At 21.4% G+C, this 22,494-nt stretch overlaps 1 protein-coding gene across 1 annotated transcript in view; it reads left to right on the forward strand.

Annotated features, from left to right (window-relative positions):
- LOC122511704 overlaps window positions 1-21,578 on the forward strand; it is a 113,624-nt gene extending 92,046 nt beyond the window's left edge. The window contains exon 4 of the mRNA XM_043627119.1: window positions 20,597-21,578. Within this exon, the coding sequence (XP_043483054.1) occupies window positions 20,597-20,600 (4 nt within the window). The 3' untranslated portion in view covers window positions 20,601-21,578. The remainder of the gene's footprint in view (window positions 1-20,596) is intronic.
- Window positions 21,579-22,494: the final 916 nt, after the last annotated feature.

A 22,494-nucleotide genomic window follows, 5' to 3' on the forward strand; every position in this document is an offset into this window, starting at 1 on the left:
TGGATTCAAGTAAATATTTATTTCATTCAGTCAATATTTATTGGAGTCAAGTAAATATTTATTGGATTGAAGTCAATTTTATTTGAATTCAGTCAATATTTATTGGAGTCAAGTAAATATTTATTTGATTCCAGTCAATATTATTTTATTGTTGTCAAATAAATATTTATTAGATTCAAATAAATTTTATTTGATTCCAGTCAATATTTATTGGAGTCAAATAAAAATTTATTTGATTCCAGTCAATATTTATCAGCAGCAGTCCATAAAAATTATTGGTTTACCACTGATAGCTAAAATTATTATTTATCGTAAAAAAAATTTCGCTAGTTACAATCGTTGATAACTAACTTTATAATAGTAGCTATTGGTAGATAAAATTTCTACTAGTTAGAAATCATTGCTATTTGATATTTTTTCCACTATTTTCTGATAAAACCTGTGCAATAAATTGATACCCTTTTCTAAAAATAAAATTTACTATACTCTTATCGTACTTTTTATTCGATATTTCAGATTTTATGTCAAATATAATATTAATTCTGATATGACGAACTATAATAATGTTCTCTCTCTCTCTCGATAAAACGTTTTGGTGACCGCAAGACAAAAGATAGGTACCCACATATAATAATAGGTGCACTAAAACACACTGGGCAGTCGATAGTTTGAATCGTGGCTTTCAAACACGCTATCATCACTGTTGTGTGTGTTCAAACTTCCAAAGAACTTTTCGAGTTCATATATATAATCCTGAGAAATTATAAGAGATATCAGTTTAATTGGGATAAGGAAAATTGCACGATTCTCTGTGAGACTCTCATTTTGAATATAACACGTACAATATCTGAACACGTGACCTTTTATCGCGAAAATTTTCTATGCAATATACATACTCTTGCTGGGCGAAAAACTCAATTTTCTCATATGCCGAGAGAGGGAGAGAGGGAAAAAAGCCTTTTTAAGGAAAAAAATATTCCTTTCTCGAAAATATTCATTTTTTTTTCATCTTAACTCTTCTGACAATAAAAAAAATTAGTAATATTTTTTTTCATCTTAGCTTTTCTAACATCAACAAAAAATTATTTATTGTATGCATTTTTTGAATAATATTTATAATCATAAAAAAATAACTAATACTAATAATTAATGGACAAGTCACGCTTATATTGAAAAAAAATAATAATAACAAGCAAACTTACTTTTTTTATTTCTGTTTTACTGTTTTGTTTCTTATTTATTTTTATTTTTTAGTTTGTTTATATTTTATGTTATTGTTTTAGGTTGAGGTGCAGTTTTTCTAAAAATGTGTTTTCTAATTTTTTATTTTCTAAAAATTTTTTTTCTAATAAAGGTCATTTTCTAAAAATTTATTTTTCTAATAGAAGTAATTTTCAAAAATTTTTTTTAACAATACTTGAAATTTCGTTAAAAAATTATAATAAAAGATAGTAATTATGCAAATTTTTTAGCAAAATTTTAAAATAATATAGTTAAAAATCGTAATTAACAAATAGAAATTATAGGGATTTTTTTCTTAATATATTTAAAATTTTTTCAAAAACTGTTTTGTAAATAAATTAATTTTGGAAATTTTGGTATAAAAATGATTTTTTTTTCAAAAATGAACAGAATTTTGTAAACAAATTGTGATAAGAAATAGTAATTTTTTAAAAATTTTTCTACTTTTTCAAAAACTACTATTTTAATAGAATTATTCGAAAAAAATTCAATTATATCTAAAAAACATTTAATAAAATTGTACACAAACATTTTAATTATTTTCAATAAAAATTTCAAAGAATCCAATTATTTACCATGTTTTTAATAAATATTTTCGCAATTATCTACCTAATTATTTTTATACATTTTTAATTATTATAAAATTTATATTATGTATTATAAATTGTTTAATTTAAAAAAGGTTTGAATATGAAATTTTTGAAAATCTTAATTTTTATGAAAAAATAATAATGTTTAAATATTTATTTAAAAAATAAGTTACTGATGTTTTTGAATAATTTTACAATTAAAGAAATTTGTAAATAAATGTAACAGAACATTTTTTTGAGTAAAATTTTTCCTATGTATATTTTCTAAACATTTTCACTTTCATTTTTAATTCAATTTTCCAAATGACAAATGTAATTTATAAACATTTTTTTCCTTTATTTTTGAAAAACTTTGAATTTTATTAAAACAATTGTAATTAAGAAATAGAAATTATGTAAATTATTTCCTTATTATAATTAAGAAACAGAAAATATGCAAAATAGTTTCTATTTCTTAATCTTAAATTTTTAACAATTTTCAAACTTTTATCAAAATTATGGAATTTTACAAATTTTAGGAAAATGAATATTAGAAATCATAACTTTTTAGAAAAACTTTTTTTAGAAATCAAAATTTGTTAGAAAAACGTTTTTTAGAAAACAGATTTCATTATAAACCGCTTTTTTTAGACAAAAAGGATTAGAAAATATTTTTTAAGAAAAAGTTACCACCTACCTTTTTTTATTTTACAAAATTATTCTTTATTTACTTCTATTTTATTTTTTTGTTTGTTTTTGTTTCGACATTTTTTTATTATTCTATTTTATTGTAAGAAATATTATTTTATCGACTCTCTAAATTTGAATTAGTAAAAACTGTTCACTAATTTGAATTATTGCTTCCTAATTAGTAAATTTTACTAATAAATATAAAATAATAATTAATAATAAATAATTTTACTAGTAAATAGTAATTTCATGTTCCTAAACTTTCGAACGTTCAAATGAACGACAATATTTTTCACTTCTTTTAATTTGAATTTTTAATAGAGAAAAATTATTTTGTATGTCAAAAATAAAATGAATTCTTCACTGAGTAAATATTTAGTTTTAATTATTTTTCTTATTTAGATAGTAAATTTTTAAAAATAATCAAAAAATTTTGTTCATTTGAACGTTCAAAACTTTAGGAAAATGTAATTTCTACTAATTTATTAGTAAAATTTTACTAATTCAAAAGCAAAAAGTCAGTCATTAATAATTAATTTAGATAGATATTGCAAGTAAAATGAAAATAATAATAATAAAAATAATATATGAAAAAGCAATAGAAAATAGTAAAAAGTTAATAATCTACAAAAACTATTGTTGAAAAACGAAAAAAGACAATCGATCCATAAGTAAAATTACCAGTTATACATTTACTTTCAATTATAATAATTGGAAAAAAAGAAGAAAATTAAAAGGTAAAATCAATTTAGTGTGCATTTCATGAGTTCTTTTGTTTCGCATTAGAACTGGTAGAGTGAAAATTTTCAAATTCATTGATTTATTGGAACTCAGTGGAAAAAAACTAAAAGAAAACAATAAAAGAACTATTTGCCAATTAAAGAATATTTGATCGCTTTACATTAGGAATTAAAATGAACAAAAATGAAATAGAAAAAAAATTCAATCATATCATTTGATAGACTAAAAGCGAAATGATAAGATTACAATTTATTACAAAATCTTATTTTCAATAAAAGAGAAAAAAATGGTAAAATATTAAAATTAAGCAATAAGCAATTTGTTTTATGAATGTGTATTTTATTTGATGTGTTTTCGTTACCATTATTTTTCTCCGTAATAAAAACTTGAGCGTAAAAATCGTAAATTCAAAACTTTCCTAAGACGATGATAGTAGTAAAAAAAGAATTTCAATTTAGGATAGTAGAAAATTATGAATGCAAAAAGTAAAAAATCACTTTGCTGTATATTGAAAAGTATACCTACTTTCAGTCTCACAAAATGAGAAAACAAAAAATGCTAATATTTTAGAAAAAATAAAATGAAAAAAAAAATAAAAAAATTATCATGAAAACTAGTGGAAAAGTTTGCAGGTCTGATTTCACAATGAAATATACGACTTCACGAAAAAAGAAGTGGGTGTTCTATAGAGATTTTATTCTCCGCAGATGTGCATCGCTTAAAATATTGCAATCTCCAGCGGAAAATACGAGTACATCAACTTGACCACAGTTTTTGTTTGGTTGTTTTTTTTCTTTTCTTTTCTTTTCTTTTTTATTCATATTTTATCTTCGAATTCATTTAATACCTATTGATTTTATAAATATTTTTCAATATATCATTTTATTTTTCCGAAGAATAAAAATCTAGAAATTGACGTTGGAGAAGTTTACAACGTTTATTAATAATCAACGACTTAATAGAAAAACTATTTTTCTATACAAATTTTTTGAACCAATATTAATTTTCTATTAACAATTTAAAAAATTCAATTTTATAAACAACAAAATATTATTTTCTGGGTAAAAAATAATTTTTCCTGATAATTGTTGCGATAATAAACGTTGTGAACTTTTCTCACGTGAAATAAACAGAAAATTGTTTCAAATTACTGAAAATGTATGTTTGACAATTTTTGGAATTTTATTTTCATTGCGCTTTTGTAAATTAAAAAATTTTAAATCATGTGTTAATAAAGAGGTTAAAATTAATTTAATTCCGAATCAACAGAGAATTACAACTTAGTAATATACACATAATAGTAGTTGAGAGAAAGTTTTTGATAAGTACTGAAAAATATTATTTTTTTTTATTTTGAAAGTTTTATTAAAATTCCTTTCAACAATTGAGAGGTTTTGAAGAATTTTAATAATATTGGAAATTTTGAAATGGAAAAAAAGCTGATTTTTACTTTTTTTTTATAGAACTTTTACTACTTTAAATCAGCTGATAATGAAAATAAAAAAGTGATTCTAAAAAAATTGTAATAGTATTCCTTAAAACGATTTAATTATTTTCAATATTTATTATTTTAATAAAATTTTACAAAAGAATTAAATTACTTTAAACGAATTTTTAATGAAATTCTTCTCAAGAATTCAAATATTTTCATAAATAATAAAATTTTCTATCAGAAATTCAATTATATAAAATACTATTTTCATAATATTTTTTAAAAATAAATTAATTATTTTTATCAAAAAATGTTATAAAATTCTCCGAATAAAATAAATTATTTTTAACAATTTTGATAAAATTTGTTTATAAGAATTCAGTTTTTAGATACCTATATTTAATAAATTATTTGTTGTTTTCTTTCAATAATTAAATTCTAGTAGAAGTTTCTGAAAAGAATAAATTGATTTAAAAATTAATTTTAGATAAAATTTTAGATAATAATAATTAGAAACTGTAACAATATTTCAATATTTATTATAAAACACTTATTATTTATTATTTTTCAAAAAAATTAAAATTTTGAAGAACCTTATTTAAAAGTTCAAAAAATAAAAAATATTATTGAATTTTGGAAGAATTACAGATGTAATTTTTAGAAATAATTAATTTTCAAAAAGGTTTTTACATTGAAAATATTTACTCTTGTGAAAAAATAAATAATTATTTAACTATTTAACAACACTTAGGTATTTAATTTTAGAAAAATTTAATTTAGAAATTATGGGAAAAATTAGTCTTTTGAAAAATTGTGATTAACATTTTTTGAAGATTGTTAAAATAATTTTTATATTTCAATAAATTTTATTTATTTTTACTTTTAAACATTATTTTTAAATATTTTTAAATATAATCATATTTTTGAAGAATTTTAACATTTAAAAAGAATGATCCACAAGTTTTGAACGTTTAAATAAACAAAATATTTTGTATTAAAAATATTTTTATAAATTACTGAATACAAAAAAAATTAAATTTTACATTTGCAAACTTTATAATTAATTGGTTTTTGGCAGTGACACAAAATTAATGGAACAATAATTTAATTTGACTAAGAAATAATTAAATCTTGTTCATTTGAACGTTTAGAACTTTAGGATAATTTATAGAAGAAAATTAAAGAAACAAAAATTTTAAAATTTAAAAAACAAAATTAAAAAAAATAAAATTATAAATAAAATAGGAAACGAATTATGCTATTAGCAAACTAACTAATTTGTTAAAATTACCATTGTTTGAAACTCGAATTAATTTAAATGACAGTTCATTTGAAAGTATCGTTATTCTAAATTGCCATTTATCAAAGCAACTGTTATTTCGAATTTTATCATACTCCTGTCATTAATTCTAATTGACTGCTATTAATTAAAACTATCATTAGTTGGAATCATAAAAAAAAAAATTATTAATTTCTTTTAGATTTGAAATATTACTCCCGTTTACTACTAACATAATTAATTAATTTATTAATTAATTAACCCTTTGTACAGCAAATATTCATAAATAGCGCAGATGGAAAATTTATCTGTAACAAGACAACGTCTATAATAATTCTATATCTGCAATTTTCCTATACAATAATTGCTTTTTCGTTTCGATATAAATAATTAAAAATTGCCCCCGGCTCTTGTGATTGAAATGAAGAAAAAGAAGAAAAAGTAATTTTTTTTAAGTCAAATTTTAATTATTCAGTGGCACTTTTAATTAATAATAATGTGTCATATTTATTTGCTAAATGTATATTTAGTGATTTTTTTTGTCTTTTTGTACAATACTCTCTAAGAGAGTAATGCTACAGCTTTCGAGTAATGATACTAATTACAATGACACATGATAAGGAGGAAGTACACATTGTATCTAGAATTAATCCATTAGTTTGAAAATTAATTCTCTAAAACTGATTCAATTTATTGATTTGTTTATATAAAATAATAAAAAAATGAGAGAGAAAGAGAAGCAATGAGTGGTGTATTTTTTTCTCTATATGTCAATATTTACTCTCAATAAATCTAATGGGATTATAAAGTTCGAGAGAAACGGTTTTTTAAAAAAAATGGAATTATGTTTGTCAGTAAAAGTTTTTCAACAAGAAACTATTTATTATTATTGCTTTTTAGAAAATTTCTCTCATTCTATTAATTTTTCGATGAAGAAGAAAAAAAAAGGGAACATTTTTCTCGTCTCAATTTTTTTTCTTCCTCTTCTAAAATTAAAAATCTGCTGGATAAATATTGAAAAGAAAATTTTTCTGTTTCGTCTTATTGTTGTTGGTAAAATTATTAAAAATCTAGTGGATATATTTTTCTTTTTCGTCTTATTGTTGTTTATAGGTAAAATTAAAAATCAGTGGAAAAATATTGAAAAGAAAATTTTTATCTTGTTGGTAAAATTATTAAAAATCTGATGGATAAATATTAGTTATTGCAATCATTGTGATATTTAGAAATGAAAAATAAAAATTGAAAGTTATTGAGAAGATGCGGAGGGATTATGGTTTTAAACGGGTCAAAGAGATCCTTTTATGCAGGAAGTATATTATCCTCCTCGACTCACTCTCCAGAGTCCTGTTGCCATGGCATGACGGAAGCATTAATTAACTTTCCTGGTGGTGTATAACATCCGTCAAGTCTTTAAATTAAATCTCTTTCTACAAAAAAAAAATTTTCTTTCAGAAAAGAAATTTTTTTTGTTTGTAATTTCTAGAAATTTTTTTTGAAAATTGCAATCTGTTTTTTTTACACTGAGAAAACATTATACTTAAATGAAACACAAAAATAATGTTAGACGATTTTGTTTAATTGAAATTAGTTTGTAAGTTTAATCTCAATATACAGAAAATATCTACTGCATTGATTCAAAAGTATTATTTGTTTTAATAATTATATTTAATTAAAACATATTTTTTGTTACGGTTTAAATAAAAGTTATGTTTAAAAATTTTATGTTTGAATCAAACTTAAAAGTTGACTACAGATAATTTAAAATCAATCACAATTTATGTTTGATTTCAATATATAATCTCTTAAGCTGAACCAGAAAAAATGTTTAAATTAAACTTAAATATGTTTGACTGTATAGCAAAGATATTTTAAGTTTGATTTAAACAAAATTTGTTTGAATCAAATAATTTTTTTTCTCAGTGTAAGCGCAGAAAAAAAGGTGTCAGATTTATTTTCATCTCTTGAATTTTGAACTTTTATTTTTATTACAGAGCTGTGATCTTTAACCTTTTGGGGGAAAAAACGAAAGTGCGTTTTATTGCAAACTTTATTCTTCTGGTAAATATTTTTAGTATTTTTAGAAAGTAGATTTTTTTACCACCTCCGAAGTAAATTTTACCGAATTTGACTATTTAGTTTAAAAATAGTATTTTTTGAAAATTTCTAGAGAGAAATTAAAAAATTTATTATTTATTTTTTTTTATTCATCAGTGAAGTTCGCAATGTTAGTGCTCACCGATAAAAAAAAATATTTTTCAAGCTGAAAACAATATAATTTTTTGTTTACAAATAGAATTTTTTGTTTAAAAATTTTTCTTCTCTATAAATTATTCATCAAAAAGTTATGTAAAACATCTTTCAAAGAAAAATTAATAAAATTTTCAAGGGAAAAATATTTTCTCCTCTAAATCTTCGATTGTAAACGTTGTAAATTTAACTGAGGTAACAATTTATTTTTTTTTTTATTTTTATTATTTATTAATTTATTAATTATTAAATTAACAAAATTGATTTATTAATATAATTCTTTATTAATTAGAACGTTTTTGTTTCGAAATTTGTTGATAAACAATTTCTTTTCCACTTTCGTTGGTTTCGTATTTTTTCTTGTTCATTATTCATTGTTTTTGGTCCTTAAAAAATACATTATTCCGTCAGTACTGCAAATAATTTTTTTTATGTGAAAAATAATTACAAAAAAACGAACTATACAATATGTATTACATAGTTTTTTGTGTAATTATTTTTCGATGTTTATATTTTCAATATGTGATTAAATCGAAGTTGAAGATTAAAAAAGAAAAAATGTGGAGTAAATTTTGTTTTCAATTTGTGTAAAATCGGTTTTAGATAAATGAAGCAATATATGAATTCAATCTCTGCGAGGCAAAGTATCTGAGTGTGTATGGAAGGAAAGAAATTTTATACATACGTATATCGATATAAATGTATCATTCTTATAGCGGAGTCGATTTTATTTCCTTGACGAGCTTTTTTCCGGTATATATAAGATACTCTCTCCCTTTCTCTCTCACTCTATTTTTCTCATGTACCAGAAAGAAAAGTTTGAATGAAGGGAATAATTCATCTCCTTTGTCTCATGACATTTTCAATAAAAATGCCCTTTGAACATTTCTCAGAAATTCTTTGGCAAAATATTTTACAATTAACTTTTTTTATACTTTTAATTTACTCTCTTCTTACATAAAAATAAAAAAAGGAAAAGAATTGAACTATTACGTAAGTAGAACTGTGTAATAACTTTTATAACTTCTCTCTCTCTCTCTCTCTCTCTCTTGAATTAAATACGTTTACATTAAAAATTCGAATTAGAATCTAAAAAATTATTGAATTTTCTAAATAATGATTAATTGAAAAACTTTCAAAAAATTATAATTTCGTTAAATATTCAAAGGGATTAAATATCATAAAAGTAGATGGAAAAATTATGATTTTCATTATACACTGAATTAATTAATTAGTAATGTAATAAGTAATGTAATTTTTAATAAGAAAATAGTCGATTTTTCATTGGTAATTTTTTTTTATATTCTATAGATCGAAAATGATTATAATACACAGAATTTTTGAGAAATTAAACGAATATTTTCTCCCTTGTGGTATGTTTTGTAATTTATTCAGATCATGATTTTAGTTAATTTTCATATATATCTCTTCATTATATAGTTAGAAAAGAAAGGAAATTTAAAATTTTTGAACATTTTTTTTCTTTTTGGAAATGGGGGGAAAAAGGAAAAAAATTTTGTCAAGTGGAATAAAGAGTTCGTGTCTATGGTATATACACTTTTGTCGTAATAAATTATTATACTTTTAATTACCCTTGGCAGGGACGTTTGTACAAAACGACTACAGTTTGCTTAAATGAATCCCGAAGGAGAATAAGTGGATAGGACTTGATGACAAGTACTAATGATATTCCTACATTTTAACACGTGCAATCCCAAGTGGCATTTATTTTTGATATGAAGAATATTCTCCATGAAATGCAGTAAATGCAATAAATATCCTAATTATTTCGAATTAAATAATTAATTAATTTTTACAATAATCGAATAAAAAATTATTAAATTTGTGATTTTTAATTGAAATCTATCATTATTTTTAATTTTTAAATTAATTTAAATTTAATTAAAAATCATGTAAATTTGAAATTTTTAATTTTTGAAATTGAATTAAAAATTATTAAATTTGTGATTTTTAATTTTTCAAATCGAATTAAAAATTAGTGTGATTTTTAATTTTTTAAATCGAATTAAAAATGATTTAATTTTAGATTTCCCATTTTTAGAATTGAATTGGAAGTTATTAATTTTAGAATTTTTAATTTTTAAAATCGAATAAAAAAATAGTCGGATTATTAATTAAAATAATGTTAATTGGCGTATGAAAAGTTTTTGGTCATTAAAAACTTTTTCTCTATAAAACGCGATTCGTTGTATTTTTGTTTTGTTTTCGGTTCGGATTAAAAATAAAAGAAACGAAGAGGAATTCTTTGATAGTTTTTAATAACCACAATAGTCTTTTTTTAAAAAAAAGAACTGTTTACATTTATTTTTATATTGCCGTAATATTGTTGAAGAAAACAACTCAAATTTACAATAATTAATTTAATCAGTGTTTTTTTTTACTAAAAACTATATTTTTTAAGTAGTCTAACAAGATATTGAATTAAAAAATTTTTATTTATTTATACTAAAAATTTCTATTATATCAAATTGCCAAAAGTTTATTTGAAATTTTTTAAAATTTCTCTTATTTTCAAATATTAAAAATTTCTATTTTGTACTATTTAAATTTTTTTACAATTTCTAAAATGAATTCTAAAAAAGAAAATTTCAAATATTAGATGAAATTAAATTCTTTTAAAAAGTAGAAAAAATTGTTAATAATTTGAATATTAGTGGACGATTCATTATTTAATTGATTTTATTTAATTAATTCAGATTTAGTCTTTCTTTTTCTTTTTGCAATAAAGAACTATTAAAATTTCCTCGAGCGAAAATTATTGATTGTAAAAATTAATAGTGGATGTAATTCTAAAAGCAAATCAATGTCTCTTTAATTTGATAAAATTTTCCAATTCTCATATTTAAAGAAAAAAAGAATCAAATGCGGAGCGTGTCATTAGTAATGGTTTTTTAAATTAAAAATATACTTCCTGTTTTGTGGCTTCTTTCATTCGCGAAAAGGAAAATTGTAAAGTTATTAGTTCTCTCTCTCTCTCTCTCTCTCTCTCTCTCTCTCTCTCTCTCTCTCTCTCTCTCTCTCTCTCTCTCTCTCTCTTACAGTTTCAATATCCGTTGGCATTTTCAATACGTTATCTTGATTTCATCGATATTCTACTTTCTGCTTTATACACAATTACACACACATATTTATTCTCTCTCTCTGTTTTTCTTTCTCTCTCACTCTCTCCCTCACTTCTTTCAGTACACACATGTATATAAAAGACGATGAGTATTACAAATGGTGTAAAAAATTGGAGTGAAAAACGAAATAAAGCCATTTAAAAACACTCACACCGACCCTCGATTTGGTTCGTTACCTACACTTTTTAAGTTTTTTTTTCCTTTTTTTTATTTCATTTCGAAAAAATATTCGCGTATTGATAAATGATGTTGTACAGTCGCATGTTGTATGTATCAATCATAAGAGTAAAAAAATAATGATGAATCTATATTTTTTTGTTCGAATAATTTTAAGATGTTCTCTTTTCAAAATTTTCTTTCATTTTCATATTTTATTTATTTTTCTATTTATTGTTTATTTTTATTTATCGTTTCTTTTTATTTCTTCGTTATTTATTTTTTTTCATTATTTTTTTTTCTTTATTTATTTTTTTAATTTCATTATTTATTTTCAATTTATTAATTATTTCATTTTATTTAAAACAATTTATTAATTACTATTGAAAAATCGTGTTAAATATTTTTAAAAATATAAAAGTGAAAAATAAAATTAGGTTTGTAAAATTTTAATTATTGTAATAGTAAAACGCTGCGCGAAATATAAAATTAGTGAGAGAGAATATGGAGAGAAAGAGAGAGAGAGACGTTAAATGTAGGTCAAGTAGCCTATTTCCTTAATAGCCATAAATTGTTCAGTTACAACATTGTTAAATTTCAATCAGATTTTATATTAAAATTATTACATGCATATATATATAGAGCTATGTTTTGGGTTTATATTTAATTGAATTAAATCACTTTTAGTATTATAAATGTATATAGATATATGTATTATAATATTAAAATTGATATGGACACGCAAACAGAATTTTGCGTGGTTGCCGTGATATATAAATCGAGTTACAAAAGCCAATTACTAAACTGACTTCTGTCTTTTCGAGGCAGGAATACCAAGTGTTGGCAACATCACAGAAATCATGAATGGCATTCACGAGAGAACAAAATTATCATAGACTGGCTTTAGTTAGCCTTATCAGAATGTCAATACAGTATGTATGTATATATACTGGAGAATTCTCATGTAAATTACTTTTCCGCACTTTATGGCACTTGATACAAAATTTGAGAAATCATACATTATAGAGGAAAATAATTTTTTACCTTCAATTTTATGATCAACAAGTTTTCAAACGTTCAATAATGAACGAAATATTTTTAGTAAAAATATTTTTATATTCAGATTCAAATAAAAGATTCAAATATATATTCAAAGAAAAATTGAAAACTTAAATTTTACATTTATGAAACTTTATAATTAATTTTTTTTTATAGTGTCGCAAAATTATTGTAATAAAAATTTCATTTCAGGAAGAAATAAAAAAAATTTCGTTCGGCGAACTTTAGGATCATTCAATTTTATTGGGATATTTTCATATTTAGTCTCGTAACATGGACAAACATTAATATTAACTAGCTAAACTATTAATTTTTTAGGATAAGATTAGCAATTTTAAAAATAATAGAATTTAAAAATTTGTAATTAAAATTTTTGTTGAAAACACTAAAAAAATCCAATTTTGGAAAAATTACAAATAATTGCAGAAATTCAATTATTTTCAAGAGTGATAAAATTCTTCTCATAAAATTCAATTATCTTTCAAATTAAAAAAAAATTCTCGTCAAAATTCCAATTATCTTTATAAATAACAAAATTCTTCCCCAAAGTTCAATTATTTTTAAATCAATTTCAAACATTTAATTATTTTCATAAATAATACAAATTTCTCAGGAATTCAATTATTTACAAATTTTTTATAAATTCCTTCGCAATAATTCAATTATTTTTATAAATAATAAAATTTTTTTTAAGACTTCAATTATTTTCATAAAAAATAATTCAAAATTGTAGAAAATAATAATTAATTTATGATGAAAATAATTTTGAAAAAGTTACTGTAATAATATTCTTATAATATAAAGCAATGATTTTATCACTCGGTCATCTTTAATTATTATAAAACATGAAGAAATCGATCACTCCGAGTCTTCGACTCTGAGCAATCGCTATCTTCATGTTTTATAAAAATATTCTTATAATTTATTGAATTTAAAAAGATTTTAATTTGAAATTTTTGAAATTCTTAATTCCTGTGGAAAAATAATATTGATTAAATATTTATTTAAAAAAAAAGTTATTGATGTTTTTGAATAATTTTACAATTAAAGAAATTCGTGAATAAATATAACAAAACAATTTTAGAGTAAAATTTTTTGCTTTATTTTCTAAAAATTTAAAAAGTTTCAATTTCATTTTCAATTAAAATTTGTAATTGACAAATATAGAATAGAATATGTAATGTTTTTTTTCCAAAAGAAAAGAATGAGTTTCTGAACAATATTGTTATTGAGAAATGTAAATTATTCATAAAATATTTCCTATTTCTTAATTATAATTTTTTAACAATTAACAATTTTCTCATATTTTTTATAAATAAAAAGGAGAAGAATTTGCATAATTTAGATCAGTCAAACGAAATTCGTTATAGAAAAAAGCACATAATAAACAAAATTTATTTGTTAATCATAATTTTTTTATATTTTCTAATTTTAAATATTGTTTTATTATAAATTATGAAAAATACCTGCATTCCTTCGATCATGTCAAACAATATTTTTTAAAGAAAAAAAAAAACAAAACCATACACAAAAACTAACTTTAAAATGTGGACAGACAGAATGAAAGAATGAAATACGAAGATTATTATAGTTAATATTTAATAATAATAATATATTTTAAAATAAATAAATTAAATAATGAATACCTAATAAATGAATTAATAAATAAAAACTATTTATTTCATTGAATAATGATTTGATCATTTTTCCTTTTGTTATTTGTGGAAAGATTGTATTTTAATTTTCAATTTAAGGAAAAGTGTATAGTTTCAAGTATTTTATAGAAACAAAGATAGTATTTTTTAATTAATGTCAGTTTCGAGGGAAATTTTTATTTTCTCAATTATTAGAATTGTTTCAAGGAGTTGTTGAATTATTTTCGAGTCAATAGAAAAGGCCACTTAGTACTTTGTAAATTATAGTAATAATAATAATAATAATAAGAATAATAATAATAAGAATAATAATAATATAATAATAATGAAAATAATATTAATAATAATAGTAATGATATAATAGTAAAAATAATAAGAATAATGTTAATGATAATAATAGTATTAATAACGACAATATAATACAATGTTAAATTAGTTCTTGTTTCGTTAAAAGTTATTCGTGAAACAAACTTTACTGGCAGTTGTATTTTTAAAAGAATATATTTTCGTATTCTTTTTATATACATAGCATGTACTCAAATTGTATATATATCAACGTATATTTATATATATATATATATATTATATACATGTAGATATATATTAAAGTTGGGATGACAAATAACGCGCTTATAGTCTGTTCACATTGAATTTTTCATTATTTTCTTTGTGCTATAGATTCAGGGTTATACCCATCACTCTTAATATTTATAAGTTTCTTTTTCTTTTTATTAAATTACGAGTAAACTTTTTCGTATATACTGTTTAAGCAGTTTACTTTCATTTCTAGTAGTATAATCGTCTATAGTTTAAAGATAATTGTAAATAAAATATAAAAGTTAAATAAAATTCAATAAAATAAAAATAAAAATTTAAATTAAATTAAATTAAATTAAATTATAAATTAAATTAAATAAAAATTAAATTAAATTAAGTGGAATAAAATAAATTTAAAAAAAGTAATATGTTATAATTTAATTGCTGCTACAATACTAATAATTAATGTAATTGTTGTTATTAATTAATTAGTAATTAATAACCGACTATTTTAGTATATGAAATAAAATTGAAATAAAATACAATAAAATTAAATTGTATTAAAGTAAATAATGTTTATTTTGTAATTTGAATGCAAAAAGTTTTGTTTAAATTTAAAATTTAAACAAAAAAAAAACATTTTTTTTGCGATGAAGTATTGTAGGGAAAAATTGCATTCTGGTTGTAAAAAGAAGCATCTAAGTCGACCGTAAATATAGTTTGAACGTTGGAAAAGTCAATTTTTGAATACATATTTTGTTAACTTGATAAATTGTGTGTAGGCTGCAGGTATTTTGCTTTGAGAATTTACTCTCTTCAATTGAATCGTTTCGCAACAAAGTAAAAAATCTTTGTGTGTGTGTATATGAAGCGGAAAATACTCCATTATCTCGATTAAGAATTTCCTGTCATAATTTTGACAGAATTTTTATTATAATTATTTTAATTTTTGTTATAGTTCTTCTTGCTTTATTATCATTTTTATTGCTATTATTATTTTTATTTTATATTATTGTTATAATCACTATTACTATTAATATTATGATTACTATTACTATTACGATTCTATTACGATTCTATTACGATTACTATTACTATTATTACCTATATTATTTTTACTATTTTTATTTTTATTATTATTATACTATTATTATTAATATAGGTATTATTATTCCGAATTTTATTTTCATTATTTTCATTCTGATTTTTATTATTATTAATTATCAATGAAAAGTGCAGAAACAAATATTTAAATGTTGCAGTGAGTTATTATTAAAATCGCTATTTTCTTAGACGAAAGGTTATTTGAAAACAAAATACTCTTGAAACAAAGGAAGTAGTTTCCAATTGAGACAGTTGTCAAATAAATTAAAAACATTCAAGAGTCCTAAACCTTATTGTAAAATCGTTTTGTCAGTCCAATAACTTTTATTTTCAATCTTTTTTTGTTAATTTTAGTGTCAGGATAGACACTAGTTTTATCAACGTTTCAAAATTTTGTACATTTAAAAAAAAATAAAAATTTTGTTTTAGTAAAAACAAAATTAAAAACAAAGTTAAGAAACTTTAAAGTTTCTTGATAATAGTTTATTTTTTAAAAAATAATTTATTTTTTGCGTATGGAAAAAAAAATTTGCGTGAAGATAAGGAAAGAAAAAAATAGTATCGAATAGATTTTTCAAATACAATTTCACATGTGTCTTCTCTCTTCATATTTTTTTGAAGTTTTGTTTTATGCTATTTACTGAATCTAAGATGATGCTTCTTGGATGATCTTTAAAGCTCCCTGCGATGAAAAGTTTCTTTTATATATAGCTTTTGTCTGTGAACCAGTGTTTCATACCATCTTTGAGAAGTAAAATGCAGAATATTTACTTCGGGTTTTGATCCTGTTTATATCTATATCTATATATGTATATGGAAAATAGTGTTTTGCGGGACGAGATGTAAGCCAGTGCGAGAGCGAGTGTGAGAAGCTTAAAGAGACTATCATGAATTCTTCATAAAATCCCCTCTTTATAATTTATTTCACGATTCTTTTACTAATTTACAATCCATAAAATTTCAGATATAACATTTTTATTTTTCGGTAAAAAATATTCTATATACAGAAGCATTTTTTACTTATTTTTATTTCTGTTTTATTTTTGTTATTTATTTTTATTTTTTTTGGATTTTATATATTTTTTTTATTTTATTTTATAAAATTATTCTGTATTTACTTCTATTTTATTGTTTCGTTGGTTTTTGTTTCGAAAGTTTTTTTTTATTATTTTATTGTATAAAATATTATTTTATTGACTCTCTGAAGAATTAGTCAAAATGTTTATTATTTTGAACTGGTTACTGAATTTTTGCTTTCGAATTCATAAATTTTACAGGGTAAATTTCATTTTGTTCTTCCCTGATTTCCAGGCAAAATTTTGACTTTTTCCCTGACCCTACAGAATATTTTGATACACTCTTAAAATTATTAGATACTTAAAAAAATGTTCTATTACATTTATTTACAAATTTCTTCGAAAGTAAAATTATTCGAAAGACGAAAACATCTATAACTTATTTTTTAAATAAATATTTGATCATTATTATTTTTCTATAGGAATTAATATTCTCAAATTCAAACCTTCTGAAATTTAATAACGTATGACAATTGTGTTCAAATTTTTTAAAATAATTATTTCTCAGAATTTTTTAAAACTTTTTGAAAATAATTAAATTTTATCGAGAAATTTCGTTAAAAAATTTAAAATAATTAAAATCTAACAAAGAATTTTATTAAATTTTTTTTAAATAATTGAATTCTTGAGAAGAATGTTATTAAAATTTCTTAAATAATTGAATTGCTTCGAAAATTTTTATTTCTTATGAAAATAATTGAATTGTTTCAAATAATTTTGACAATAATTGTATTCCTAGGAAGAGTGTTATATATTTTAAGAAAATAATTGTATTCTACGATCAATTTTATTCTAATTTTTCAAATTTATAAAGCATTTAAACAAAATTTTTTTAAATAATTAAATTCTCGAGAAAAATTTTATTATTTATGAAAATAATTGAATTCTTAAGAAGAATTGTATTTAAAATAATTGAATTGTATAGGAAAATTTTATTAACTAAATCTTGTAAAGAATTTTGTCAAAATTTTTTTAAATAATAGAATTTTTAAAACAATTTAATTTAAATTTTTCGAAATAATTGAATTAGTGCGAAGAAATTTATAAAAAATTGGTAAGTAATTGAATTCCTGTGAAATTTTTATTAAAATTTGCTTTAAATAATTGAATTCTTTTGGAAAATTTTATTTAAATAGTAGATATTAAAAATAATTGAAATGAGGAAAATTTTTGATAATAATTGAAATTTTGACAAGAATTTTATTAAATTTTTTGAAAATAATTAAATTTCGGAGAAGAATTTTATTATTTATAAAGATAATTGAAATTTTGACGAGAAGTTTTAAAAATTTTTTAACATAATTAAATTTAAAGGAAGAAGTTTATCACTTTTGAAAATAATTGAATTTCTGTAATGAGTTGTTCTTAAAATTCCTATTTAAAATCTTAAATTCATTAAAAATTGATATTTTTTAAAATTTCAAATTGAAATCTTTGAAGTTCATCTATTTATGAAGATTGTAAACGCAACACTTTTAAAATCCAATTAATTTTGAAATTTTTAAGTAAAATAAATTATTCATTAAATAATTTATATTATAAGTAATAATTTTATGATAGTTCTTCAAGAATTAAGTTATTTAAAAAGAAATTATTGTCAGAAATAGAAAAAATTGAAGGTTTTGTATTAGAAATCTTGGCAATATCATAGTTTATGAGACAAACAAAAAAGACAATAAAATTGAGAATTTTCTTATAAATTCAAAAAATTTAATATTTTCCAGTACTTTTAATAAAAATCCCTGACTTTTCTTTGTCTTCCCTGACTTCCCTGACCTGTGGCAACCCTGTTTTACTAATAAATTAGTGGAAATTACTCTCTAAATTTGAATCAGCGAAAAGTCGCTGATTCACCAGCCCAGAGTATGCAGCTGATGAAACAGCGTATATACGCTGGAAAATCAGTGCATATACGCTGTTTTATCAGTGTATATACGCTATTTCATCAGCTGCATACTCTGGGCTGGTGAATCAGCGACTTTTCGCTGATTCAAATTTAGAGAGTACTGTCAAAATTTAAATTAATAAAAATATTTATTAATTTGAATTACTGACTGAATTTTTGCTTTTGAATTAGTCAATTTTACTAATAAATTAGGGAAATTATTATTTATTATTAGTAAAATTTACTAATAATTTAGTGGAAATTAATATTTGTTAGAAAAATTTACTAATTAAAAAGCAAAAAGTTAGTCATATTGTTTAATTAGTAGAAATTACTATATTAGTATATTTATTGGTAAAATTTACTAATTAAAAAGCAAAAAGTCAGTCACTAATTGAAATTAGTAAATATTTTTTACTAAATTCAAATTTTTGAGAGGGGATTAGTTTGAAAATTATTATTTTTTTAAATATAAAAGAGGAAGTGAGAGGAATGTTATCCTTATCTAATATGAAAAGTTTGAGTGGGTAAACTGGGATGATGATCATTTCCCTGTTCATTTCTCTATCGTCTCACTCAAACGCGCGAGATTTCAAACTTAAATTAAACAGTCTTTTTAATTGTATTATTTATTAAAGTAACCGGAATTTCTACTTCTGAAACTCTCACTCTTCCCGTGTTTCCAGTAATTAGCTGTTACAGAAACAACTTTACTAATTCTAATCGTAAATATAGTTTTGCAATCTGACACTTAAGCCGAGATGATTATCTTTTAATAAAATTACCATAAAATTAGTCACAAAAAAATTTCTTTAATTATTCTTTTGTTTATATACACTGAGAAAAAAAATTTATTTTTGTCAATTAAATCGTACAATTTTTTTAAATACTGAAAAAATTTAATAAAATTACTATTAAAATTATTTAATTCAAGTAAAAATTTATTTGATAATAATAGACAAGTAATCGATTATTTGAATCAATTAAATTTTTTTTTCAGCATAGACAATTCTTGAATTGAATTAAATTTCGTAAAAATTGCCCTAAAATTTCGGAAGATTTTTTTAGTTTTTTTGAATTTATAACTTTTAATTTGATTTAAAATTTAAATATAATTTGAAAGAATTTAAATTTAAAAAGATCCAATTTACATTTTATTAAATTTAAATGTAATTTAAATTATTATTAAAATTCGGAAACAAAATATTTGCATATAGAAAGCAGAAGGAAGAATGGTTTGTTGAGTAAACCAATGAAATTCTAATTACCCAAGGTTTATGAATGGAAACAATATTAACGCAGAGTTAGGCTATAAAGTTACATTTGTTATTGTGCATTCGCCTTTTTATATTATTTTACTCGAAAAAAAGTAGCAGTATATTTTTTTACTGCACTATATTATTTTTAATGATGCTGTGATACTGACAAATATTTTCTTTATTTTTTTACCATGTTTGTAAATAAAAAATAAATTCATTTTCTTTTAGATTATTTTATACCTATTAACATTTTATTTATTTACAATTTAAAATAAATAAAATTTTTATATTTTATATATTACTCTCTAAATTTGAATGAGTTAATTTCACTAATAAATTAGTAGAAATTACTATTTATCACATAGTATAATTTATTAATTCAGAAGAAAAAAATTAGTCACTAATTCATATTTAGAGAGTATTATTTAATTATTATTATTATTATTTACTTGTATTATTTGAAATTTTATAAATAAATTTTACATTCAGAATTTTCAAAAGCATATTATTTATTTTCAGGTAACAAAGGGTGAAGAGAAAAATTTTTTTTTGCTGGAAGAGGAGGCTTGTAAATTACGAATATTCTATACGAAAGAGAAGACTGATGCATAGACAAGAATTCTTTATTATTCGAATTTTTTTTTGAAAATTCCAAATACTTGAATTAGCCAAAAAAAAAAGAAGAAAAAACATAAGAATCTCAGAACTTGTTTTTCAATTTTTTTCTCTTTGCACAATATAAATCATGACTTTGATTATAACTAAATGAGTTATAGAAAAAACTTTCTCTGAAAATCATCTCATCTCCGAAGACTGATTACTTAAAGTTAATTCCATGAGGATTTTTCAACTCTTAGGAAACATAGAATAGTTATTTTTTTACCCCATGACAAATTTTTTCGACAAAAAAAGAAAAAGAGTAGTAAATCTCTAAAATTAAAAAAATTGGAAATATTTTGAATATTTAAGCAAGAGGGAAAATTATTTAAAGGGGAAAAATGCAAGTGGAGCAGAAATTCAGAGGATTATAATGAGAATAATGATTGAATGTATGAGAAGAGAAAGGGACAAAAGTGTAAGAAATTGGACGAATTGAAACTAGGACAACAACAATAACAAGAATATAATAAAAAACAAAAGTTGGAAAAAAAGGAGAATAATAATAACAATGACAAGAAAATAGAAAAATAACGAAAGTAATAACAATAATAACAATAACAAGAATATAAAAAAATAACGGAAGTAATAACAATAAGGAAAATTGTAGACTAAGGACAAGAATGATGAAGTCCGAGGAGAAGAAGCGCGAAATGTTTTCGCGAAGAGCGTGTAGTGAAAGTGGACCACATCCTGCGATTTCAGTGACTGGTGGACATCTTTGGGGTAAACGGAATCAAGGCAGAACGTCAGCGCCAGTTGTTGGAAACGCAAAACCTCCTGTAATTTATCTGAGGACACGGAGAAGTTGGCCTGTTGCACCCACACATTGCAGAAGGTGAGTTTTTATTTTTCCCTTTTGTTTTTAATTTATTTCAAATTTTCAAATTTTTGCATAATTTTAAAATGTTAACTACTCCCGAATTTACCATCCCACGTCGAAAAATTCCATGGAAGTTCTCCCTTGAAATTTCCGTGGATTTTCCATGGAGATTTTGCAAGTTTTTTATTTTAAAAATATTTTAACATTTCCAGGGTTGTCATAGGCCAGGGAAATCAGGGAAATGTTAGGAATTTTAACTAAAGTAATGAAAAAAATTGAATTTTAAAGAAGTTACAAATGATTACAGAAATTCAATTTATTTTGAAAATTAATAAGATTCTTCGCAGATATTAAATTATTTTCAAAAATTTTAATAAAATTCTTGGACAAAATTTTAATTATTTTCAAAAATTTTCCTCCATTCAATCATTTTCAACATAATAATAAATATAATAATAATAAAAATAATAATAATAATAATAATATAATAATAAAATGTTTCAAAAGATTTCAATTATTTAAAAAAAAGTGTATTTTCGGTGTTAAAATAACACTGACGAGTTAAAATTTGTTGCAGACACTTTTAACACTGATTTCAGTGTTAAAACAACACCCAGTTTTCTCTGTGAAAATTTAAAGCAAGCATTAAATTATTTTCATAAATAATAAATTTTTTTACCGAGATTCAATTAGTTTCATGAATAATAAAATTCATCATTGAATTTAAATTATTTGTAAGTACAATATTAATCGAATTCCCGGAAAATGTAATTATTTTTCAAAATTGTATTAAAATTCGTCAAAAAAATACTATTATTTAAGTTGATGAAACTCTTTATGAGGATTCAATTTTGAAAAACACTAATTTATTCAATAAATTATTTATTTTATTTGTATTTAAATAATTGAATTCTCGTAGAATTTTCTAATAAAAATT

This window comes from Leptopilina heterotoma, unplaced genomic scaffold, assembly GCF_015476425.1.
Source record: "Leptopilina heterotoma isolate Lh14 unplaced genomic scaffold, ASM1547642v1 Lhet_9, whole genome shotgun sequence".
Classification (NCBI taxonomy): Eukaryota; Metazoa; Arthropoda; class Insecta; order Hymenoptera; family Figitidae; genus Leptopilina; species Leptopilina heterotoma.